The following is a 20,498-nucleotide window of genomic DNA, read 5'->3' as shown; positions in this document are numbered from 1 at the left end:
CTAGATCTTTGTGCTTATTGGTTTCTGATGATGCTACTCACGGCTACAATTTTCTGCACTGAGTTTGTGCTCTTTGATTTCGGTCCGATGCGCACTCAGTGAGAAACGAGCTAAGTAGTTCCGAGTAAACTTGGAACCTCACTGAGAGGAGAGAAACAGCTGCCACCAGATGGAGCCAGAGAGCGGCGCAAGGGTCTCAATTGGTACTTCAATGGGATAATCGACATCAAGGTACCTTTTAAAGGACTTTGTTCTTGACAGCATCCTAAGGTGTCAACGCAGTGAGTCATTCATTCAACAATTTGCATATGTGCCAGATGCTCTTTTGGAGCTTTGGGATATATCAGTGAACAAAACAAAGATCACTGTCCTTGAAAGTATACATTCTACTGGAGAGAGACAAATAAGTACATTATAGAATGTATTAGGTGATAAGTGCTATGAAAAAGGAAAAATTAGCTGAAAATAAGGAGGAAATCAGGAGTCGTGAGGAGTTAGAGCAGGTCAAAATGGGAATGTGAGATTTGAGTGGATTTAAAGGAGACGAGGGGTATGACCATTATTGGGGGGAAGAGCCTCCAGGTAGAGGGAACAGAGTGCAAAGGCCTTAAGGCAGGAGCAGGCCTGGTGTGTTTGAGGCTATTTCATGGCTGGAGTGTTAGGATCAAGGCGGGGAGTAGCAGGACATGGACCTCTCCATAGGGCTTGGGGAGCAGATCATTAAGGACTTCCCAGGCCATGTAAGGACTTTGAGTATTAGTCTGAGTCAGATGGAGTTTTGAGCCGGGAGGGTCATGCTCTGTCTTAGTTTTAAAAGAATCACACTGGCTGCTTTGAGAAGAATAGAAAGGGGGAGTAGTTACTGGGCAGAGTGAGGTGAGAGAGAAAGAGCAGAGAGACACGTTAGATTACCAGGTAATCTAAATGAGAAATGAGGGTGGCTGGGACCAGGACAGCAGCAGTGGAAGCGATGAGAAGTAGGGAAATGATGGACATATTTTGAGGGTAGAGGCAATAGGACTTTCTGAGAAATTTTATGTGAGGTGTGAGAGGAGTCAAGGATGACTCCAATTTTTTGTGTTGAGCGACTAGTATGAAGAGGCTGTTGTCAATTGAGATGGTGAAACCTACAAGTGGAGCAGGTTTTGGGGAAAAGATCCCAAGCTCACTTTGGGATGTGTCACCCTTGAGATGTCGATTAGACATGCAAGCAGAAGTGTGGAGTGATCTGGTGGAGATACTTGTCTGTACTATGGGAGAGGATTAAATGAGGTGATGCTCTGTAAAGTTCTTAGCATATGCCAGAAGTACATTAGTTATTAGTATTACAAGGTTGCTATGCTCATTACTACGTGTGGAAGGAGCTCCGACCCTAACTTCCGGTGTAACTTTGGGCAATCTATAGGTTTGTTTGTTTGTTTTCCCTGAGCCTCAGTTTCCTTCTTGGTGTGGTGAGGATGATAACATCTGTCCGTCAGGAACTTGTCCATTCCCTTGGCTGGGTCAAGTGCTAGCATCCAGCCAGCAAGGTGGATGGGTGAAGTTGGATTACGTAGCCCTGACTCTCATGCCCAAGAGCTGCTTTCTTCTTGGATCTACCTTTTCTAGTTAGAATTCACATGATCCTGCTCCCCTGTCAGTACTCTGGGTGGGCACGCATTCTTTCTTTTCATTCCTCCAAACTCAGGTAAACAGCGTATCCAGAAAGGATTGAAAAGCGAGCCTTGAATTTGATGACTTGGATCTTTAGCAACCCTGGTAGAGCAGTGCCAGTGGGACTGCGGGGAGGGGGTGGGCATGGAAACCAGAATTTGGGAGTGAGAGAATGATCAGGTTGACTCATGGTAGTGAGTACTGGCTACTCTCTCAAGGAAACTGCCTGGGAAGGAAAGGAGACATTTAAGGCAGTAGCAAGGGGAACAGTAGGATTGAGATGGGGACAATTTAGGCTGACTCAGAGTCAGGAGCTGGTTCATCTTTAGCACCTGGCTTGATCTTTACCAGGAAAAGGTTCCTGTGACTTCGCCGTTCTCCAGTTTCCCTTTCCTTTCTCCTCTCTCTCTGTCCTCACCATCTCACATGGGGACACTTCACATGAACACTCAGACATTCACACACGCGGTGACTTTTGCATGTATACGTATTCTTACAAACACACATGCCATTGCACACTGACACGCCTTCCCCACACAAAAATACACAAGCGTCCATAGCACACTCCCGTGAGCACATGGGGAAATAAGCATTCACTCACACCCCACGGACACCACCACCCCCACAGAACATACCCTCACACACTTGTACAGATGGGCACGTGCACATCACACATGCATACACACCCTCATACACACGAGCAGCGGTCCCTCCCCATGCCCCTAGAAGTATAACTTTCAGAGAGATACAAGTTCTGGGGCACAGAAGATGAAACCAAAGGGCAGAGGCCGAGGTCTGTCTCTTTTTATTCCCATCTCACCCCTAACACCTCACTTGAATAGTGCAGATTATGGAGAAATGTACCGAGACGATGTGCACGGCCTAGAGGAGCGGCAAGAAGGGGGCATCAGGGCGGCTACAACCAGCTGCTCCTGGTGGCCACGCCCAGCTCAGGGAGCCCAGCGTCATCTGCCTGTCTGCCCCAGCCCACTGTGACTCTGTTACAGTGGAGGTTCTATTAGATCCAGGGGGAAAGTCCTCCCAGGTCCCACCCATAGTGGTGCTACAGGGGTCGGCTGGCATGGGAAAGACAACACTGGCCAGAAAATAGTGCTGGACTGGACCACTGGCACCCTGTATCCGGGCCAGTTGGATGATGTCTTTTATGTGAGCTGCAGAGAAGTGGTCCTGCTGCCGGAGGGCAGACTGGACCAGCTCCTCTTCTGGCGTTGTGGGGAAAATCAAGGGCCCATCATAGAGACTCTGAGGCAGCTGGAGTGGCTCCTGTTCATCCTGGATGACTGTGATGAGCTGCAGAGGGGCCCTTTGCAGAGAGGTTGAAGAGGCCGAGGTCCAGTCCCACGGAGGATGTGCTGCACCTTCTGTTGGGGAGGAATGCTAATGCTCCCAGGCCCGCCCTTCTCGTCACCACCTGGGTGCTGGCTTTGTGAAATCTGGAGTCCTTGTTGAGAGAACCACCCCATGTCCACATCCTCAGAGAACCCTGAGAGAAGGAGGTATTTCAACTCCTACTTCACAGATAAGGAGCAAGCCAGAAATGCCCTTGACATTGTACAAAGAAATGATGTTCTCTAACAAAGCATGTCAGGTTCCAGGCATTTGCTGCGTGGTCTGCTCCTGGCTGAAGGGGCAGATAGAGCGAGGCAGAGAGGTCTTGGAGATGCCCGGTAATTGTACTGACATCTTCATGGCCTACGTCTCCACCTTCCTGCCCCACAGTGCCCCTGGGGTCTGCTCTGAGCTTACCCGGGACAAGGTCCTGAGGGACTGTGCCCCTTGGCAGCTGAGGGCATTGTGTTTGAAGAAGGTGACGTCAGGAAGCACAGTTTAGATGGGCTCAGCCTTGCTGCTTTCGTGAGCAGCAACAGCTACCAAGAGGGACTTGACATCAAGAAGCACAGCTTTTACCGCATTGGCTTATAGGAATTTTTTCATGCCATGTCCTACCTGGTGGAAGAGGACCGGAGCCAGCTGGCGGGGGGGGGAGTGCTGCAGAGAAGTGAATAGGCTGCTAGATGAAAAGAAGCAGACAGGGGGTGAGGCGATGGCCCTCAGAATGCAGTTTTTATTGGACATATCGAAAAAAGAGGGCTCCTCGAACTGGGAGCTAAAGTTCTGCCTCAAAATTTCTCCCTCGATAAAGCAGGATCTGAAATGCCTCAAAGAACGAATGGATTCTATAAAGCATTTCAGGACTTGGGATTTGGAATTCTCCCTGTATGAATCTAAAGTAAAGGGTTTGATAAAGGGTGTTCAGATGAGTGATGTATCGTTTAAGATGGAACATTTTCAGTGAAAAGAAATTCCATAGAAGGAACTCATTTTCTGTCAAAACCAGCTTGAGTAATGGACAGTGATGAAATACAATTTATACTTTAAGGCAGGACGAGAAAATTTAAACATAAAATTCTCTCTGCCCGTTTGGACCTCCTCCCTCCCTCCCTGACGTGTGGTGTGAATCTGCATTACATGTTAACCAGAGCTCCTCAACTGCCTGCTCAAAAGATCATTTCTTTCCCTTTCTTCTGATGCTAGCAATGTAACTTCTTAAAAGATTCGCTTTCTTTCCCAACTCTGTATGTGGGTCATGGTGGCTTACCACTCGCTTTGTACATGCTTACCTGAACTACTTATCTTTGGTGAACTTTATGTAGAATATCAGTATGTCATTTTGATGTACGATCCTTTGTCTCAAAAATCTATGACTGTGCCTTCGACTTCTAACATGTGGAACAGTTCTCAGAGCTTCTGAGAGCCTGTCTCGTGGGTTATAAGCTTCAGTTTGGCTTAACTTGATTGTCAGTTTTCATTGACAACAGAAAGGAGAAAAAATGTCCAATTGTGGGCAAAAGTAATAGAGCAGGGATCCAAAAGTCAACGTCTAATGGAAAAGGCAGAGGGACAGAGGAACTAGAGACAAGGAGATTAGGAGCAACAGGACGTGGGGCAGAGAAGTGGGGACAGTAGAGATGAAGGGTCAGGAGAATGGTGGGGTGGAGGGACAGGAGGATGGGGGAAGACAGAGAGTAGGAAGGAATGGAGAGATGTGAGATTAGACTAATGCATACTGGAAGGGGTATAAGGACAGAGGAGCAAAAAGAAAGAGATTAGATAATAGGGGATCAGAAGACTTGGAACATAGGACATGGGGAAAGGCCGTGTGGAATGAGCCCTTAGGAACAACCACTTTTGCCATCAATGGCTCAAATTCACTTATTTAGCACCCATCCCCCCACTCCAGGCTGTTTCAATAGTGCAGAGTCTTATTTCAGTAGCTCCTCTTATATGTTAATGTCAGTGACCAAGCATGTGATTCTGACATTTGACTCTTTCCTGTGAAATAAACTCCCTGATATAATAAAATGTGAACTGTGCTCATTCCACAATATTGGAAAATGTGAAGCATATCAGTGCTAACATCTAAAACAAGTATTGGGCTTCCCTCGTGGCGCAGTGGTTAGGAATCCGCCTGCCAGTGCAGGGGACACGGGTTTGATCCCTGGTCCGGGAAGATCCCACATGCCGTGGAGCAACGAGGCCCGTGCGCCACAACTACTGAGCCTGTGCTCTAGAGCTCGTGAGCCACAACTACTGAAGCCCGCGCGCCTAGAGCCAGTGCTCCGAAACAAGAGAGGCCACCGCAATGAGAGGCCCATACACCACAAAGAAGAGTAGCCCCTGCTCGCTGCAACTAGAGAAAGCCCACGTGCAGCAATGAAGACCCAACGCAGCCAAAAATAAATAAATAAATAAATAAATAAAAGAAGTATTGTACTGTGGTATAATGGAATGTCCATTTGACTCTGTATTTGTGACTTATTGCTGCTTAAACAGTAGCTTCCCATCTTTCTAGAAACTCCTCAATTTTCCATGTTGGGAATGAACCATGGCTTGTCACAGACCTCTAGTCTTGGAAGCTCTACTGTGATTCGATTTAGCTCCATGCTAATAACATGTCATGACTGTCCCCAGAGGTGCCGTTAACTGACTTTTCTTTCTGGAAATGTCAGTCAGTTCTAAGTGCTAACTCATAATCCCTTTTTTCTGCTTTGGTTCCCTCTGTAGAGAAAAGAAGAAAAAAGGAATTCTAGATGTAGGTGTGGTCAGTTCCCAGCCCTCATTTTACAGATGAGGAAATTGAAGGTCAGTCAGGAGCCCCATCAGTTTCTGGGGTTCCTCAGGGAGCTCTCTTAGCTCCCACACCTCAGCCCACTGTGTAGAGGTCCTCAAGGACTGTGCAGGCACCGCAAACCTACCCCCACCCAGCAGTTGCTGCAGAAGGCTGATGCTGCCTCAGACCCTCAGTGCCCCTTCCTGTAACAGGAAGGTTACAGACACCCCTCTTTTTGTTTTTCACACAGTTTTATTGTTGTCATGACTTCTCACAAGTTGATTCCACGTGTACCAATTCCAGAAATCTGCTGGACGTGCCCAGATACCTGAATCCAAGGTAACTCAGCCTTGACTGATCAACTTGGGACCCCATGACACTAATTATTATGAACTCTTCTTCACACAGGAAGTTTGGTGTCTCCACATTTGATAATTATATACGTAGCCTGTTGAGCACGTAGATTGTGTGTATATACAGAATCTGTGTAAGAAACTGCATGTCTGCCCATGTACTAAATTAAAGAGCAATTTGTACTGGGTTACTGAAGAGGCTGGTGGAACCTACTGAGCTAGGCTGTGTTGTCCCCTAGAGAGCCTGAATGCTCCCAGCTGACCAACCCCTGAGTATCATAGAGATTTTTTTGCGAACAGCAAAACAGGTGCCCAGCCACATTGCTGGATTTTCATGGGGCCAAGGAGGTCTGTTTAAAAAAACGTGGATGTAATATCCAGTTGATGTTTAGACATGTTATTTCACTTAGGATTCACATTCAAATCAAACACGATTAAGCAAAAATTAAATGACCAACTATATTCTCTTTTTTTTTCTTTTTTTTTAAGCTGATTTCTAGTTAGGTCTGTCTGGCTCTTTCTAACAATGTCATCTGGGCTTCCACTCTCTCCCCTCTGTTGCTCTTTCTATAGTTGCCTTTTGCTCTTATTTCGGAGAGTGACCCTTATGTGTCAGAGAAGATGGCCATAAGAGGAGTCAACATAAACCACCCTTACAGCCAATAATCCCATAGGGAGGGAATAGTCTTTATCTCCCACAGGGAAATTGGGGAAGGATTCTGACCTGACCCTGAGCAGGTGTCAAGCCTTGAACAATCTCTTTGGTCTGGAAGATGAACTTCTCTGGCTTGGGTGAATCTCATGGCCTAGGCCACATTCCAAGGGCTGAGTAAGAAAGGACCAGCACCTCCTGAAACACAGGGAATGGAAGAGTGGATCTCCAAAGGAAAGGGTTCTGAGTAGACAAAATAATATATCATACTGTATACAGATAACGTGTGTCTGATGGACTGCGGTACCCTGAGAGGGCTGGGTAAGAGGGAGAACCAATGCGATCCCCATGTGTAGAAGTCTTGAAGAATGGGCCCAACCAGGCTACGGGACCTGGTGGCTGGAAGGAGTAGTGATTCCAGGTGCAGAGAGAAGCTGGGCTCATCTGGTCCTTTTATTTATTTATGTTTCCTTTTCTATTCAGTAGCAGTGATTTCTGTCTTTCAGCTCACTGATCTTCTGTATCATTTAGTTTGCTATTGATTCTTTCTAGTGCATTTTTCATTTCAGTTATTGTATTCTTCATCTCTATTTGGTTGTTCTCTGTATTTTCTAACTCTTTGTTAAAAACTTCTAATTTCTTATTCTGTGCATCTGTTCTCCCTTTGAGTTCTTTAATCATCTTTATGATCATTACTCTGAACTCTTTCTCTGGGCGATTGCCTGTCTCCACTTCATTTAGTTCTTCTTCTGGGGTTTTACCTTGTTCCTTAGTCTGAAACATATTGCTCTGCTGCTTCATTCTAAGTTGCTATTTGTATTTTTATGTATGCGGTAGGTTAGTTATGTTTCTCGACCTTGGAGAAGTGGCCCTCTGCAGGAGGCGTCCTGTGCATCCCAGCAGTGCACTCCCCTCTCATTCCCCAAGCTATACGCTCTAGGGATGCCCCCTAAGAGGGCCGTGTGGGTCCTTCTGTTGTGGCGGGTTGACTGTGTGGGTGGTCTGGTGGGCTTGGTTGGCCCCTAGTCTGGTTGGCTGCCAGGCCCTCCCTCGTGCAGATGCCGCTGGCTGCTGTTTAGCGGGGCCTGGTCACGAGGTGGCTGGTCGCGGAACCCTAGGAGGCCCCGGGGCTAGGGCTGGCTCACTGGTGGGCAGAGTCAGGGTCCCGAAGATTCTGGGGCTGCTGCCCACCCACTGGCAGGTGAAGCCAGGGCCTGGGGTTAGTGCGGGACTACTGGCAGGCAGAGCTGGTTCCTGGAGTCTGGCTGCAGGATCCAGGCATCCCAGGGCCCATTTCAGATCATTGGTGGGTGTGGGAAGCTGTTCCTGACACTGTTGGGTATGGGGTCGGGGGTGTCCTGAAGGTTGCATGGGCCTGCTGGTGGGCAAAGGCCAGGGCCCAGCTGGTCCCAGGGTAGGGTGTGGGTAGGGTCTGGCCTGCGTTGGGGAATCATAGTTTTCTGCTTCTGGTGTCTGCCCCCTGGTGGCTGAGGCTTGTGCAGGCTTCCTGGTGGGGCTGGCGAGTGGAGCGGGATCTTGGCCGTCTGGTGGACAGGGCAGCTGTGGGCTCTTTAGTCTTTAGGCAGCCCGTCTGCAGGTGACTGGGGCTGTGTCCCCGCCCCATTGGTTGTATGGCCTGGGGCGTCCCAGCAGCACCTGCAGGCTGTTGGGCGGGGCCACGTCTTGGTGCTAAACGCGAGAGGGAGGAGCCCACACAATGGCGCCCGCCGGCAGCGCCTTCCTCACGGTAGAACGAGCTCCCAAATACGGCTGCTGCCGGTGTCTATGTTCCCAGGGTGAGCAGCACCCGCCTCTCCAGAAGTCTCTCCAAGACCAGCAGGTAGGTCTGGCCCAGGCTCTTATCAATTACTGCTCTTGCCCTGGGTCCCTGTGCACGTGAGATTTTTGCGTGCGCCCTCTGAGAGTGGAGTCTCTATTTCCCCGGTCCTGAGGGGCTCCTGCAATTAAGCCCAGCTGGCCTTCAAAGCCAAATGCTCTGGGGGCTCATCTTCCCGGTGCCAGACCCCCGGGCTGGGGAGCCCGACGTGGGGCTCAGAACTCTCGCTCCTGTGGGAGAACCTCTGCCCTATAATTATTCCCCAGTTTGTGTATCGCCCACCTGAGGGGTATAGGGTTTGATTTGTTTGAGTTTCCCCCTCCTACCGCTGGTCTTGGTTTCACTGTGGTTCCTTCTTTATGTCTTAGCTGTAGAAGATCCCTTCTGGTAGGTTCCAGTCTTTTTCACTGATGGTTGCTCTGCAGATAATTGTGATTTGGATGTGCTCCCGAGAGGAGGTGAGCTCTGAGTCTCTCTACTCCACCGTCTTGGCTGCTCTCCTCATCTGGTCCTTACTTAGCTTCCCTTTGGGGGGCGGGAGGTGTGAACCATGGGAAAGAAAAGGCAGTGGTCAAAAGGAAAGAACTGGGCTTCCCTGGTGGCGCAGTGGTTGAGAGTCCGCCTGCCGATGCAGGGGACACGGTTTCGTGCCCCGGTCCGGGAAGATCCCACATGCCGCGGAGCGGCTGGACCCGTGAGCCATGGCCGCTGAGCCTGCGCGTCCGGAGCCTGTGCTCCGCAACGGGAGAGGCCACAACAGTGAGAGGCCCGCGTACCCGCAAAAAAAAAAAAAAAAAAAAAAAAGGAAAGAACTCCGTCCCTAGGTAACAGCTGTGGGAACCTCTTCTGAAAGAGTGGGGTTTGAGAGTGGCAGGTGGAAGAGGGTATCAGACAAAATACAAGACGCCCAGTTAAATTTGAATTTCAGATGGACAATGAATAATTTTTTTTACATGGGACATCCTTACATTAAAAGATTATTTGTCGTGTATCTGAAACTCAAATTCAGACTGGGCATCCGATATTTTTACTTGCTCAATCTGGCTGCCCTATGTGGAGCAGGGTGGTGGTAGAACAGGCAGCAGCCATGAGTCATGTGGAGTAAGATATCAGCTGCCATAGCTCCAACTACTGCTGAAATCCCCCGCCTCTCCTTGCCTTCCCTGGGACTGTTAAAAGGAAAGAGGCCCCTTGTACAACTCATAAACTGGTGAGGATCCTGTAGCAGGTTAAAATGTGAACGCTTCTGGGTAGTCTTGGGAATATTTGGGGAAGGGTTACCAGGAAAAGACTGAACTTATGTTAGTAAATCCATGGCAGCCTTGAGATTGGGTTGGTATGCTACACTTGACGATAGCCTGCACTGTCCAGTGACATCTGGGACATGGTTACCAGGTAGGGAGTGATTGGCAGAGAATACATGAAGTCGGATATGTGTGAGGTGGCTGGGCACTTACAAGGATCACCCAACTCTGCCTGTTTCTTGCTTTTAGTATGTCTTTTTCACATCAGCATGTGGACAGATATGGATAAAACTGGAATTAAGTTCACTAGACCCAGGGTACAGAGGCAGAAAATTGGTTATAAATTTTGATCCCTCCCCAGATGTACAAAGGCACTGCCACCCATGGGCCTTCCGTCCTTAAATATAATATGGGGATAACCTCTTTATCCTTTTCTGTTGTTTAATCCAGAGGCTAAAGATTTTTGTCCACCTCTCTGAAATGGGGTTTGCATTGTTGCTGTCATTTCTGAGGAGCCATTTTAGGGTCACTTTTGAAGCTCCGAACCTCATTCCTAGGACTACTTCTGACTCTCTTTGCCTAAGGTTTGGACTATTCCCCTATTGCTCCTCATATATTATTCTGCATAAAGCAACTGGGAGGTTTTCCTCCTGCTAAAATTTCTTATGAAGTATAATAAGAGGTCTGGGGAAAACTGTGCTCCTCCTTTTATATAAAAGGTGGTTCAGGATTCCTGGAGGGTCAGAGATGCTAACCTTGATCATTCCTTCCTTCCTGAAATTTTCTGTGACTACAGGGACACTATTCTTGTCTAGTTCTTCTCATGTGTCTGATCAACTCCTTCGCGGTCTTCTGAGACTTAAATGTTAATGTTCCCTGTGATTCTCTTTTGGCCCCTTTCTCTCCTTACATCCTAACTTTAGGGGATGCTCCCTGTTGCTAGTGGTGTAACTGGACCTGTATGGCAGTGACTCCTCAAATCTGGAGTTCAGGAAATTCCCTGGCGGTCCAGTGGTTAGGACTTGGCACTTTCACTGCCGTGGGCCCAGGTTCAATCCCTGGTCACAGAACTAAGATCCCGAAAACCACACGGTGTGGCCAAAAAAAAAAAAAAAGAAATTCTGCAGTGATAGGAAATACATTAAGACAAGTAGATTGAAGTTACCTTGTGGAAAGCCTGGATGTCGTTACCAAAATGTTTAATATTTTCTAGTACGAATATGGTAACACTGAAAATTTAAGTGGGAAAAAGTCATTCAGATGATTTTATAGTTGGTGCTTTTTAACTTGAAGTTAAAACTTCTGGACTAGCTATGTAACTTTGAGCAAATACGTAACTTCTCTGGCTCTATTACTTTTCTGCTAAAATAAAGATAATGTTATTACTCTCACAGGGTATGTGTTAGAACCAGAGGACTCAGTGTTCAGTCTACACTGACTTGAATAGTCAATAAGATCGTTGCTTCAGTCCCAGCAGAATATAGGGATGAATGAACCTGCAGGCTTGGCTTTATCCAGAACTCTGATTATATAACCATGACCTGCGTTCCCTTTCTGTATTTCTCATCTCTGCTTCCTTAGGGTAGATTCCATTCTCAAGGAAACTCTCCCCTCCTAGAGGCAATAGGCTGTCAACAACACTTAGGGATACATTTTCTCTAATCTGTGTCTTGTGGGAAACATACCAGTTATCCAGCGGAACAAAGGTTTTCATTCACAAAAACCCATTCAAGGACCCCTCCCATATTGTTCACTGTAGTGGGATCACCTGTGAAGCCACGAACAAGACACTGTGATGGTGACTAGAATGGGAAATGCTGCTAATATGCACTTCTCATGGCCCCTACTCCATAACTGGGAATAGCGTCAGTCCCGGCTATGCACACCTGAAATGGTTTAATGAAAAGATTCCCCAAGAGAAATAAAGGTATTGTTGGCAGGGGAAGGAGGCCAATGAATGATGGTGAGTCAATACTCAAATGTCCCTATACATATGAGAAAGCACATTGTCTACTTTAAATTATTGTATAAATACAAGGAGGTAAGGTGAAAGCTGAGACCCATTCAAATTTCATGAGTTGTTTTTGCAAGACACTGGAAAGAAGTATAGATAGGGTAGAATGGATGGGAAAACAAGAAACCTTACAAACAGTTTCATCGATAGTCCTGAAGGACATGGATGTGGTGGGTGAAGAAGAGAGGATTTCAAATCTTGGTGAAAGGGAGGATGGGGAACAAATGGAAACAGAGTAAGGGAAGTCCATAAATGAATCACTTCAAGGACTTTTCACACTTTAGGAGTTAGTTCCCAAGTCCAGGAGTGAGGGAGAAAGGGATACAAAGGAAGTCAAGGGGCGAATAGTCACTCATCCTACTAATGAGAAGACCTTCTTGGAATTGACCATTCCTTCATTGAACAATCTGAACGTCTGACTATAAAAGGCATTGCTAGGAACGCTGTGTGGATTTTCCAGTCACCTTCTATCATGGTAAGAAACCTGGAAGTGGGGAAAAGGAAGTGTGACACAAAGATATTATTTTCTTCCTGAGTCTCTTACGAACTAAGAAGAAAAACAACAGAGTAAGTACCATCAGTAGCCACTTTTTAAAGGTAAAGATGGGGTAGTATTTCTGCCAGTGTTCCAAAAAGGGAAGAGAAAATTCTAACTTACCTGAGAAGGAACATTGTCAGTGACAATCATGACAAAAGTGGATGCAGAAAACCCTCAGTACAATGCCGGAGGGGTCTAGAGGCACATCAGCCATGATAGAACAAGAGTCTGATAAGTATTCATGATGATGCTTCTGCCAGGGTTCAAGATTGGAGCAGTAACCCTCAACAAATTTGGTATAGAAAGAACATACCTCAACATAATAAAGTCCATATGCAACAAACACAGATGACATCATACTCAATGGTGAAAGATGGAAAGCTTTTCTTCTAATGTCAGAAACAACACAGTGGTGCCCATTTTCACCACTCTTACTCAACATGGTACTGGAAGTCCTAGCTAGAGCAATCAGGCAAGATAAAGAAACAAAAGACAACCAAATCAAAAGGAATGAGTAAAATTGTCCTTATTTGCAGATAATATGATCTTATATATAGGAAATATTAATGACTCAACCAAGAAACTGTTGGAACTAACCAACAAATTCAATAACGTTGCAGGATGTAAAATCAACATACAGAAATCAGTTTCTGATTCTATACACTAACAATGAAATATCTGAAAAAGATATAAAGAAAACAATCCCATTCACAGTAACATCAAAAATACTAAAATATTAGGAATAAATTTAACCAAGGAAGTAAAAGATCTGTATAATGAAAACTGTAAGATTCTGATGAAAGAAACCGAAGACACAAATAAATGGAAAGATACCTCATGTTCATGAATTGGAAGAATTAATTTTTTTAACTGTCTGTACTATCCAAAGTCACCTTTAGATTCAATGCAGTCCCTATCAAAATTCCAATGACATTTTTCGCAGAAATAGAAAAACAATCCTGAATTTTATATGGAACCACAAAAGACCCCAAATAGCCAAAGCAATCCTAAGAAAGAACAAAGCTGGAGGCATCACACTTCCTAATTTCAAACTATAATACAAAGCTATAGTAATTAAAACAGTATGTTACTGGCATTCAAAATTGATACATAGACCAATAGAACAGAACAGATATCCTAGAAATAAACCCCCACATATACAGTCAACTAGTACTTGATAAGGGAGCCAAGAAGACCCAATGCAGAAAGGATAATCTCTTCAATAAATGGTGTTCAAAAATGTGGATAACCATATGCTGAAAAATGAAATTGGACCCCTATTTTATACCACTCACAAAAATTAACTCAAGATGGATTAAAGACTTAAACATAAGACCTGAAACCATAAATCTCTTATTAGAAAACTTAGGGAAGAAATTCCTTGATTTTGATCTTGGCAATTATTTTATTTATTTATTTTTTTAACATCTTTATTGGAGTACAATTGCTTTACAATGGTGTGTTAGTTTCTGCTTTATAACAGAGTGAATCAGCTATACATATACATATATCCCCATATCTCTTCCCTCTTGCATCTCCCTCCCTATCCCACCCTTCTAGGTGGTCACAAAGCACCGAGCTGATCTCCCTGTGCTATGCGGCTGCTTCCCACTAGCTATCGGTTTTACGTTTGGTAGTGTATATATGTCCGTGCCACTCTCTCACTTTGTCTCAGCTTACCCTTCCCCCTCCCCATGTCCTCAAGTCCATTCTCTAGTAGGTCTGTGTCTTTATTCCCATCCTGCCCCTCGGTTCTTCATGACCTTTTTTTTTTTTTTTTTTAGATTCCATACATATGTGTTAGCATATGGTATTTGTTTTCCTCTTTCTGACTTACTTCACTCTGTATGACAGACTCTAGGTCCATCCACCTCACTGCAAATAACTCAGTTTTGTTCCTTTTTATGGCTGAGTAATATTCCATTGTATATATGTGCCACATCTTCTTTATCCATTCATCTGTTGATGGACACTTAGGTTGCTTCCATGTCCTGGCTATCGTAAATAGAGCTGCAATGAACATTGTGGTACATGACTCTTTTTGAATTATGGTTTTCTCAGGGTATATTTGGCAATTATTTTTTGTATATGACACCAAAAGTACAAGCAACAAAAGCAAAAATGAACAAGTGGGCCTAATCAAACTAAAAAAACTCTACACAGCAAAAGAAATCATCAACAAAATGAAAAGGCAACCTACAGAATGGGATAATATATTTGCAAACTATATATCTGAAAAGGGGTTAATATTCAAAATATGTAAAGAATGCACACAACTCTATAACAGCAACAACAACAACAGAAATCCAGTTTAAAAATGGGCAGAGGGACTTCCCTGGTGGCACAGTGGTTAAGAATCTGCCTGCCAATTCAGGGGACACGGGTTCGATCCTTGCTCTGGGAAGATCCCACATACTGCGGAGCAACTAAGCCCATGCGCCACAACTACTGAGCCTGTGCTCTAGAGCCCACGAGCCACAACTACTGAGCCCATGTGCCACAACTACTGAAGCCCGCATGCCTAGAGCCTGTGCTCTGCAACAAGAGAAGCCACCGCAATAAGAAGCCCATGCACTGCAATGAAGGCTAGCCCCCGCTCTCTGCAACTAGAGAAAGCCCATGCAGCAATGAAGACCCAATGCAGCCAAAATTAAATAAATAAAAAATAAAAATGGGCAGAGAAACTGAATAGACAGTCTGAAACCACTGGACCTCCAGGGAATTCCCTGAAGAATTTCTTAATGGGGGAGGTCATGGTGGAATTAAGCCTCCTGAGTGAAGAGGTGTTTATTCTCTGTAGAAACTGAGAACGTTGCTCCAAGTTTGTGCAACTGAGCTTTCTTATGTCCGTATGGGAAAATCTATAAAAATTGTTAGTAAGTCCTTCAGAGAAAGATTCTCCCAAGGCAAACAATTCAATGTCATCTAATGTTATAAAATCAGTGCATTGAATCACTGAGTTGTATTTATGGGAGGGTTTCTTAACTAAAGAAGTGAAACATCTGTTTAAATGGGATGAAAATCAGAGGCAATCATTAGGTAAGGAACTGGAGATTCTGCTTACGTACCTGTCAGTGAATTTACCACTTATAGTTCTTCTTGCTGATAATTGGAGATGCCTATCAGTGCTCACGTAAGATGCCAAGTACTCGGCCTTTCACATTCACATCAAAGTTTGAGTAATAATTAGAGCTATAAGTAGTTTGCTTGCACTACTCATTAATTCATAAAAGTTTGTAGCTGGGGTGGAAAGTGGTTATAAATAAGGCCAGTCATGGAGAAAGATGAAACCCAGAGGAGGAAGTGATTTGCCCAAGGTCATACAAAAAGTTAACATTAGAGCCAGAAGAACATGTCAGTGAATGTCAGGCCAGCATTTGTAGTTCGTGTTAAAGGGAAAAGGTGGAGACTTTGGGTATGTTTTTTTTTTCCTTCTCCTTCTTTTTTTGTTTTTCTTTGCGGTACGCGGACCTCTCACTGTCGAGGCCTCTCCCGTTGCGGAGCACAGGCTCCGGACGCGCAGGCTCAGCGGCCATGGCTCACGGGCCCAGCCGCTCCGCGGCATGTGGGATCTTCCCGGACCGGGGCACGAACCCGTGCATCGGCAGGCGGACTCTCAACCACTGTGCCACCAGGGAAGCCCTTTTTCTTCTTTTTTTAATCTCTCATGAAGACAGCAACTTAGCTTTGTTTTCTAACTTTATCAGCCCCAGAAGTGTGTGTGTGTGTGTGTGTGTGTGTGTGTGTGTGTGTGTGTGTGTGTATTTTTTGGGCACTCCGTGTAGCCTGTGGGATTTTAGTTCCCCAACCAAGGATTGAACCCGGGCCCTTGGCAGTGAGAGCGTGGAGTCCTAACAACTGGACAGCCAGGGAATTCCTCAAGTTTGTATGTTTGTAATAGGATACTCTAAATTTTCTTATTTTCAAAACTAATTTGGTTTTATACACCTGGAGCTTAATACATACTTTTGTCTACTAGAAATGGTCCTTAAAAAGGGTTGGGTTTTTTTCCTGTAGAGTTCACTTTACTAATTTTGGGAGATTTTTTGATATCCAAAATATAACTATTAAAGTTAATATAGACATTTGATTTTAATATATTGCTATGGCAAAATTCAGTAAATCGACTTACCTTTTTATTCTCTGCTATTGTCCTAATGATCTGAGCTCAAGACAACATTACATTGTCTTCAGCTTGCTTGTCCTTTTGTCCTGCTGGCTTCCTCATGTAACTACAGTGAAATTCTGCTAATTTTCAAAGCACCCTCCAAAGGCCAAGTCTAGTACTAAGATGTCATCGAATACTTTTGATTTCAGCAAGCCAGCCTTCCCCCTTCCACTTAATGGCCCTTTTACCATGACATCCTGTGCTTATGGTTGTTCACTCTCGCACTCCATTCAGAAGTAATATTTCCCTCTTTAAATTTCTAGAATACTTACTCTGACTCGTTTCCCTTAAATGGCAGCCTGAGAAGTGGGTGTTTTATTTTACTGATAAAAGGAGACTGTGAAGGTTCGGGGAGGGGGGATGATCTTATTTTGGTTGAGGTATGAAGGATAGGTTGGAGGAGAAGTTACAAAACCTGGAGAAGCCAGTTAGGAAACCATTTAACAATGGGGGGAGTTTGAAGGGGGAGGAAAAGAGGCAGTGAGCTGGAGCAGTGTCAGTGGTGATGAACTTGCTGAGCCCAGAGGGACTCCAGATTTTAAAGATCCAAGCGTCCAACAGTGAGTAGGATGCTGGGGACAGGGGAGAATTGGTTTGGGTGACTGGAGGAGAGATCAAGGGAGAAGTGAGGTGCTCTGCCCAGAGAGGGGCTCAGGAAGAGCAGCTGGACTGGTAGGAAGATGGTCAGCTCTGCTTGGGGCTGGCTGGCCCCTAGGACCCAGGCAGCACGTGTTCCTTCTACGTGCTGCCCACCCACCACTATTCCTTCAGCCTGGCTGTCATCTGAATGGAGGGGAAGCCTTGCAGCCTGCAGTTTTCCCTGAATAAATCAGAGAAACACACATCAGAGCCAGAAGAGATGTCCTGGGTTATTTTCCTGCCCCCAACCACACCGGGGAACCTGAGTGCAGGGAGAAGCAGAGACTCACCTTGGAGGTAGTAGCAAAGTCAGGACTAAAGCTCAATCTGCCAGTGTAGTGGTATTTCCAATCCCACAGGGGGCCTCAAACTTCTACAGAAGCCATGGATTAATTCTGGGGCTCTCTATTTGTTTGAATTTGATTTATTTTTCCTTCAGACACTGTATTCCTTAAGGGCAGATTCTGGGTTTTCCCAATTTTAATATTTATTATTCCATCTCTTCAATAAATATTGGTGTAGCATCTATTATATAAATTAGTATCTACTCTAGGCTCTGAGAATACAATGCACACCTGAACAAAGTTTCTGTCCTCCTGGAGCTTACATTCCAGAAGGGGGGGTTAAATAATAAGCATAAAACTCAAATAAATATGTGTTATTTCAGTTGGTGATGAGTTATGGCAAAAAATAAAACAGGGAGATGTGGGACTCAAAGAATGCTGGTGTAGGGGGGAAGAGAGAGAGAGTTAAACCACAGGATCAGAAAGATAGAAATGGCATTTTTATAGCCTTGGTAGCTACTTTATGGTCACAAGGATAGTCCATGGAGAACTGACCTCTGAACTTTCCCATTCAGGCAAATTTCAGTATAATTAGGCAAATCCACTCTGACCAGAAACCAGTGTGCTTAAAGCAATTTACTTATGTTCATCTGAGATAAGTGCATTTAAATTCAACCCCTTTTTAGTGTTTCTGTATTTGTTGGGGTGTATTATTCATATATTTCATTCTAAACAAAGTATTATAAATGCATTTTGAACCTTAACATTTATAGTAAATATTCACCACGTATTTGTTTTAGTTTTGAATTATTAGTTGTAATTTTTTCTGGATATTTTTTGCTATTTGTTTATTTGAAACACTTTATTTGAGAATTCATATATAAACATACAATTGAAAAGAACAGAGATGCATACATCAATGTAATAGACAATAGATTCTAAGTAATATAATGTCTGTTTGTGTTTTAAGGAAAGGATTAATTTTCCACCTGGCAAAAAAGTTGCCAGAGAACACCTGCTGTTATTTTGTACTTTTGAAACAAGATTTCTGAGCCAAAATTCTTCACTTCTTTATTTGTGTTTGAAAGATTCACTATTCCAGTAACTGGCCATTCTCAAAATTTTTAGGTTGATTTGTCAAAATGAGCTCATCATTATATCTTCTGTCAAGAATATCAGACTTGAACTCTCAGCTATTGGATTACTTTATAATTTACATACATGGTCCATAAAAACAATATACACTCCACTACTGAAATGAAAAGGCAAAAAGCTCTATGGTTGAATTCATCCTCTTGGGCTTTTCTAATTTTCCTGAACTCCAAGGGCAGCTCTTTGGGGTTTTCTTGGTTGATTACCTGGTGACTCTGATGGGAAATGCCATCATTATAGTCATCATCTCCCTGGAACAGAGCTTACACGTTCCCATGTATTTGTTTCTCCTGAACTTGTCTGTGGTGCATGTGAGTTTCAGTGCAGTCATTATGCCTGAAATGCTGGTGGCCCTCTCCAATGAAAAAACAGTATGATCACCTTTGCAGGCTGTTTTGCACAGACGTATTTCATTCTTCTTTTTGGTGGGACCGAATGTTTTCTCCTGGGGGCAATGGCTTATGACCAATTTGCTGCAATCTGCCGTCCTCTGAGCTACCCAATGATTATGAACAAAAGGGTTTTCATGAAATTAGTTATATTCTCATGGGTCTCAGGGATCATGGTGGCTACTGTGCAGACCTCATGGGTTTTTAGTTTTCCCTTCTGTGGCCCCAATGAAATTAATCATCTCTTCTGCGAGACTCCCCCAAGGCTAGAGCTTGCATGTGCAGACATCCTTTTATTTGAAATCTATGCATTCACTGGCGCCGTTTTGATTGTTATGCTTCCTTTCTTGTTGATACTCCTGTCTTACATTCGAATCCTCTTTGCCATCCTGAAGATGTCATCAACCACTGGGAGGCAAAAGGCCTTTTCCACCTGTGCCTCCCATCTCATGTCTGTTACCCTCTTCTGTGGCACAGCCAGTATGACTTACTTACAACCCAAATCTGGCTACTCCCCAGAAACCAAGAAGCTGATGTCCTTGTCTTACTCACTTCTTAACGCCTCTGCATTAAGAGCTTTGATGAAATTATGGCTAAGAAAAGTAGATTTATATACATTCTGACTGTGCTGAGAAGCCATGTGATATTTGGTCAATGCTGGACTGAACTTTATTTAAATTTAATAAATGGTAGAAACAATTTGCATTTCTTGGTACGAATATGTTTGATTTTTTGAGTTCTACAAATCTGATAATATATTAGGGCATCTTTATATATTAATGTTTTTATTCTTTTTTCATAGATGTATAATATTCCTTAATATTAGGTATAACACAGTTTCTTCAAAAAATTGTTTATTGGTGGCCGTATGGGTATGTGTTAACTTTTTGTCTCTTTAGAGAAAGCTAAATAAAGAAACTAGTTTTATACATTCAGAAACATTGTTGCTTTAATTTCTGCAGAATAGGTTCCACAGCAGGGTTTTGATGGATCAAATAAACTGTGAGTGTGCCAACTTTCATCAATAATACCAAAATACTTTAAAAAATGATGTTAACAATTTCAGATTGATTTTGAAAACCCACTCTGCCCCACTGACTGGTTTGAGCTCCAGGAAGCCAACAAATAGAAAGATGAGCTTTTTATTTTTTGAGTGAAAATATGTCCATGTGTGAGTTGAAAAGAACAGCTATTTATTGAGAGGACCACACTGGTTCTATTCAAGGACCTAAAGACATTATAATCCACAGCTGGATTTCATCTGGTTATTTTAGAATATATTCGTCCATTGTGTTACTGTTTTTGAGGGTCATTTATCATACTGCTTTTTCACTTATAAACCATTGTTTTGGAAATCTGGTCAAATTTCTGTTATAGGGCAAAAATGCCCTCAACATTTGTCAAACAATATATGAATTTTTTTCTTGTAGAACATAAATATGA

The 20,498-nt window shown here is 44.1% G+C and overlaps 2 protein-coding genes across 2 annotated transcripts; both read left to right on the top strand.

The window, feature by feature from the left end:
• The first annotated feature begins 87 nt into the window (after positions 1–87).
• Positions 88–4,641, top strand: NLRP10 (NLR family pyrin domain containing 10). The gene is given in 12 exon segments (XM_029209379.1): positions 88–98; positions 2,496–2,560; positions 2,563–2,637; positions 2,640–2,759; positions 2,762–2,973; positions 2,976–3,148; positions 3,150–3,246; positions 3,248–3,437; positions 3,440–3,651; positions 3,653–3,961; positions 3,963–4,027; positions 4,494–4,641. Coding segments are annotated over 12 exon segments (1,677 nt in total).
• A 3,866-nt stretch (positions 4,642–8,507) lies between these two features.
• LOC114887575 (olfactory receptor 10A3) lies at positions 8,508–19,678 on the top strand. The gene is given in 3 exon segments (XM_029209378.1): positions 8,508–8,630; positions 18,780–19,037; positions 19,040–19,678. Coding segments are annotated over 3 exon segments (1,020 nt in total).
• Positions 19,679–20,498: the final 820 nt, after the last annotated feature.

The sequence above is a fragment of the Monodon monoceros genome, unplaced genomic scaffold (genome assembly GCF_005190385.1).
Source record: "Monodon monoceros isolate NGI ecotype Baffin Bay Population unplaced genomic scaffold, NGI_Narwhal_1 Super_Scaffold_7, whole genome shotgun sequence".
Taxonomy (NCBI): domain Eukaryota; kingdom Metazoa; phylum Chordata; class Mammalia; order Artiodactyla; family Monodontidae; genus Monodon; species Monodon monoceros.
Note: the sequence above shows the minus strand (reverse complement) of the source record. Positions and strands in the feature narration are given on the sequence as shown.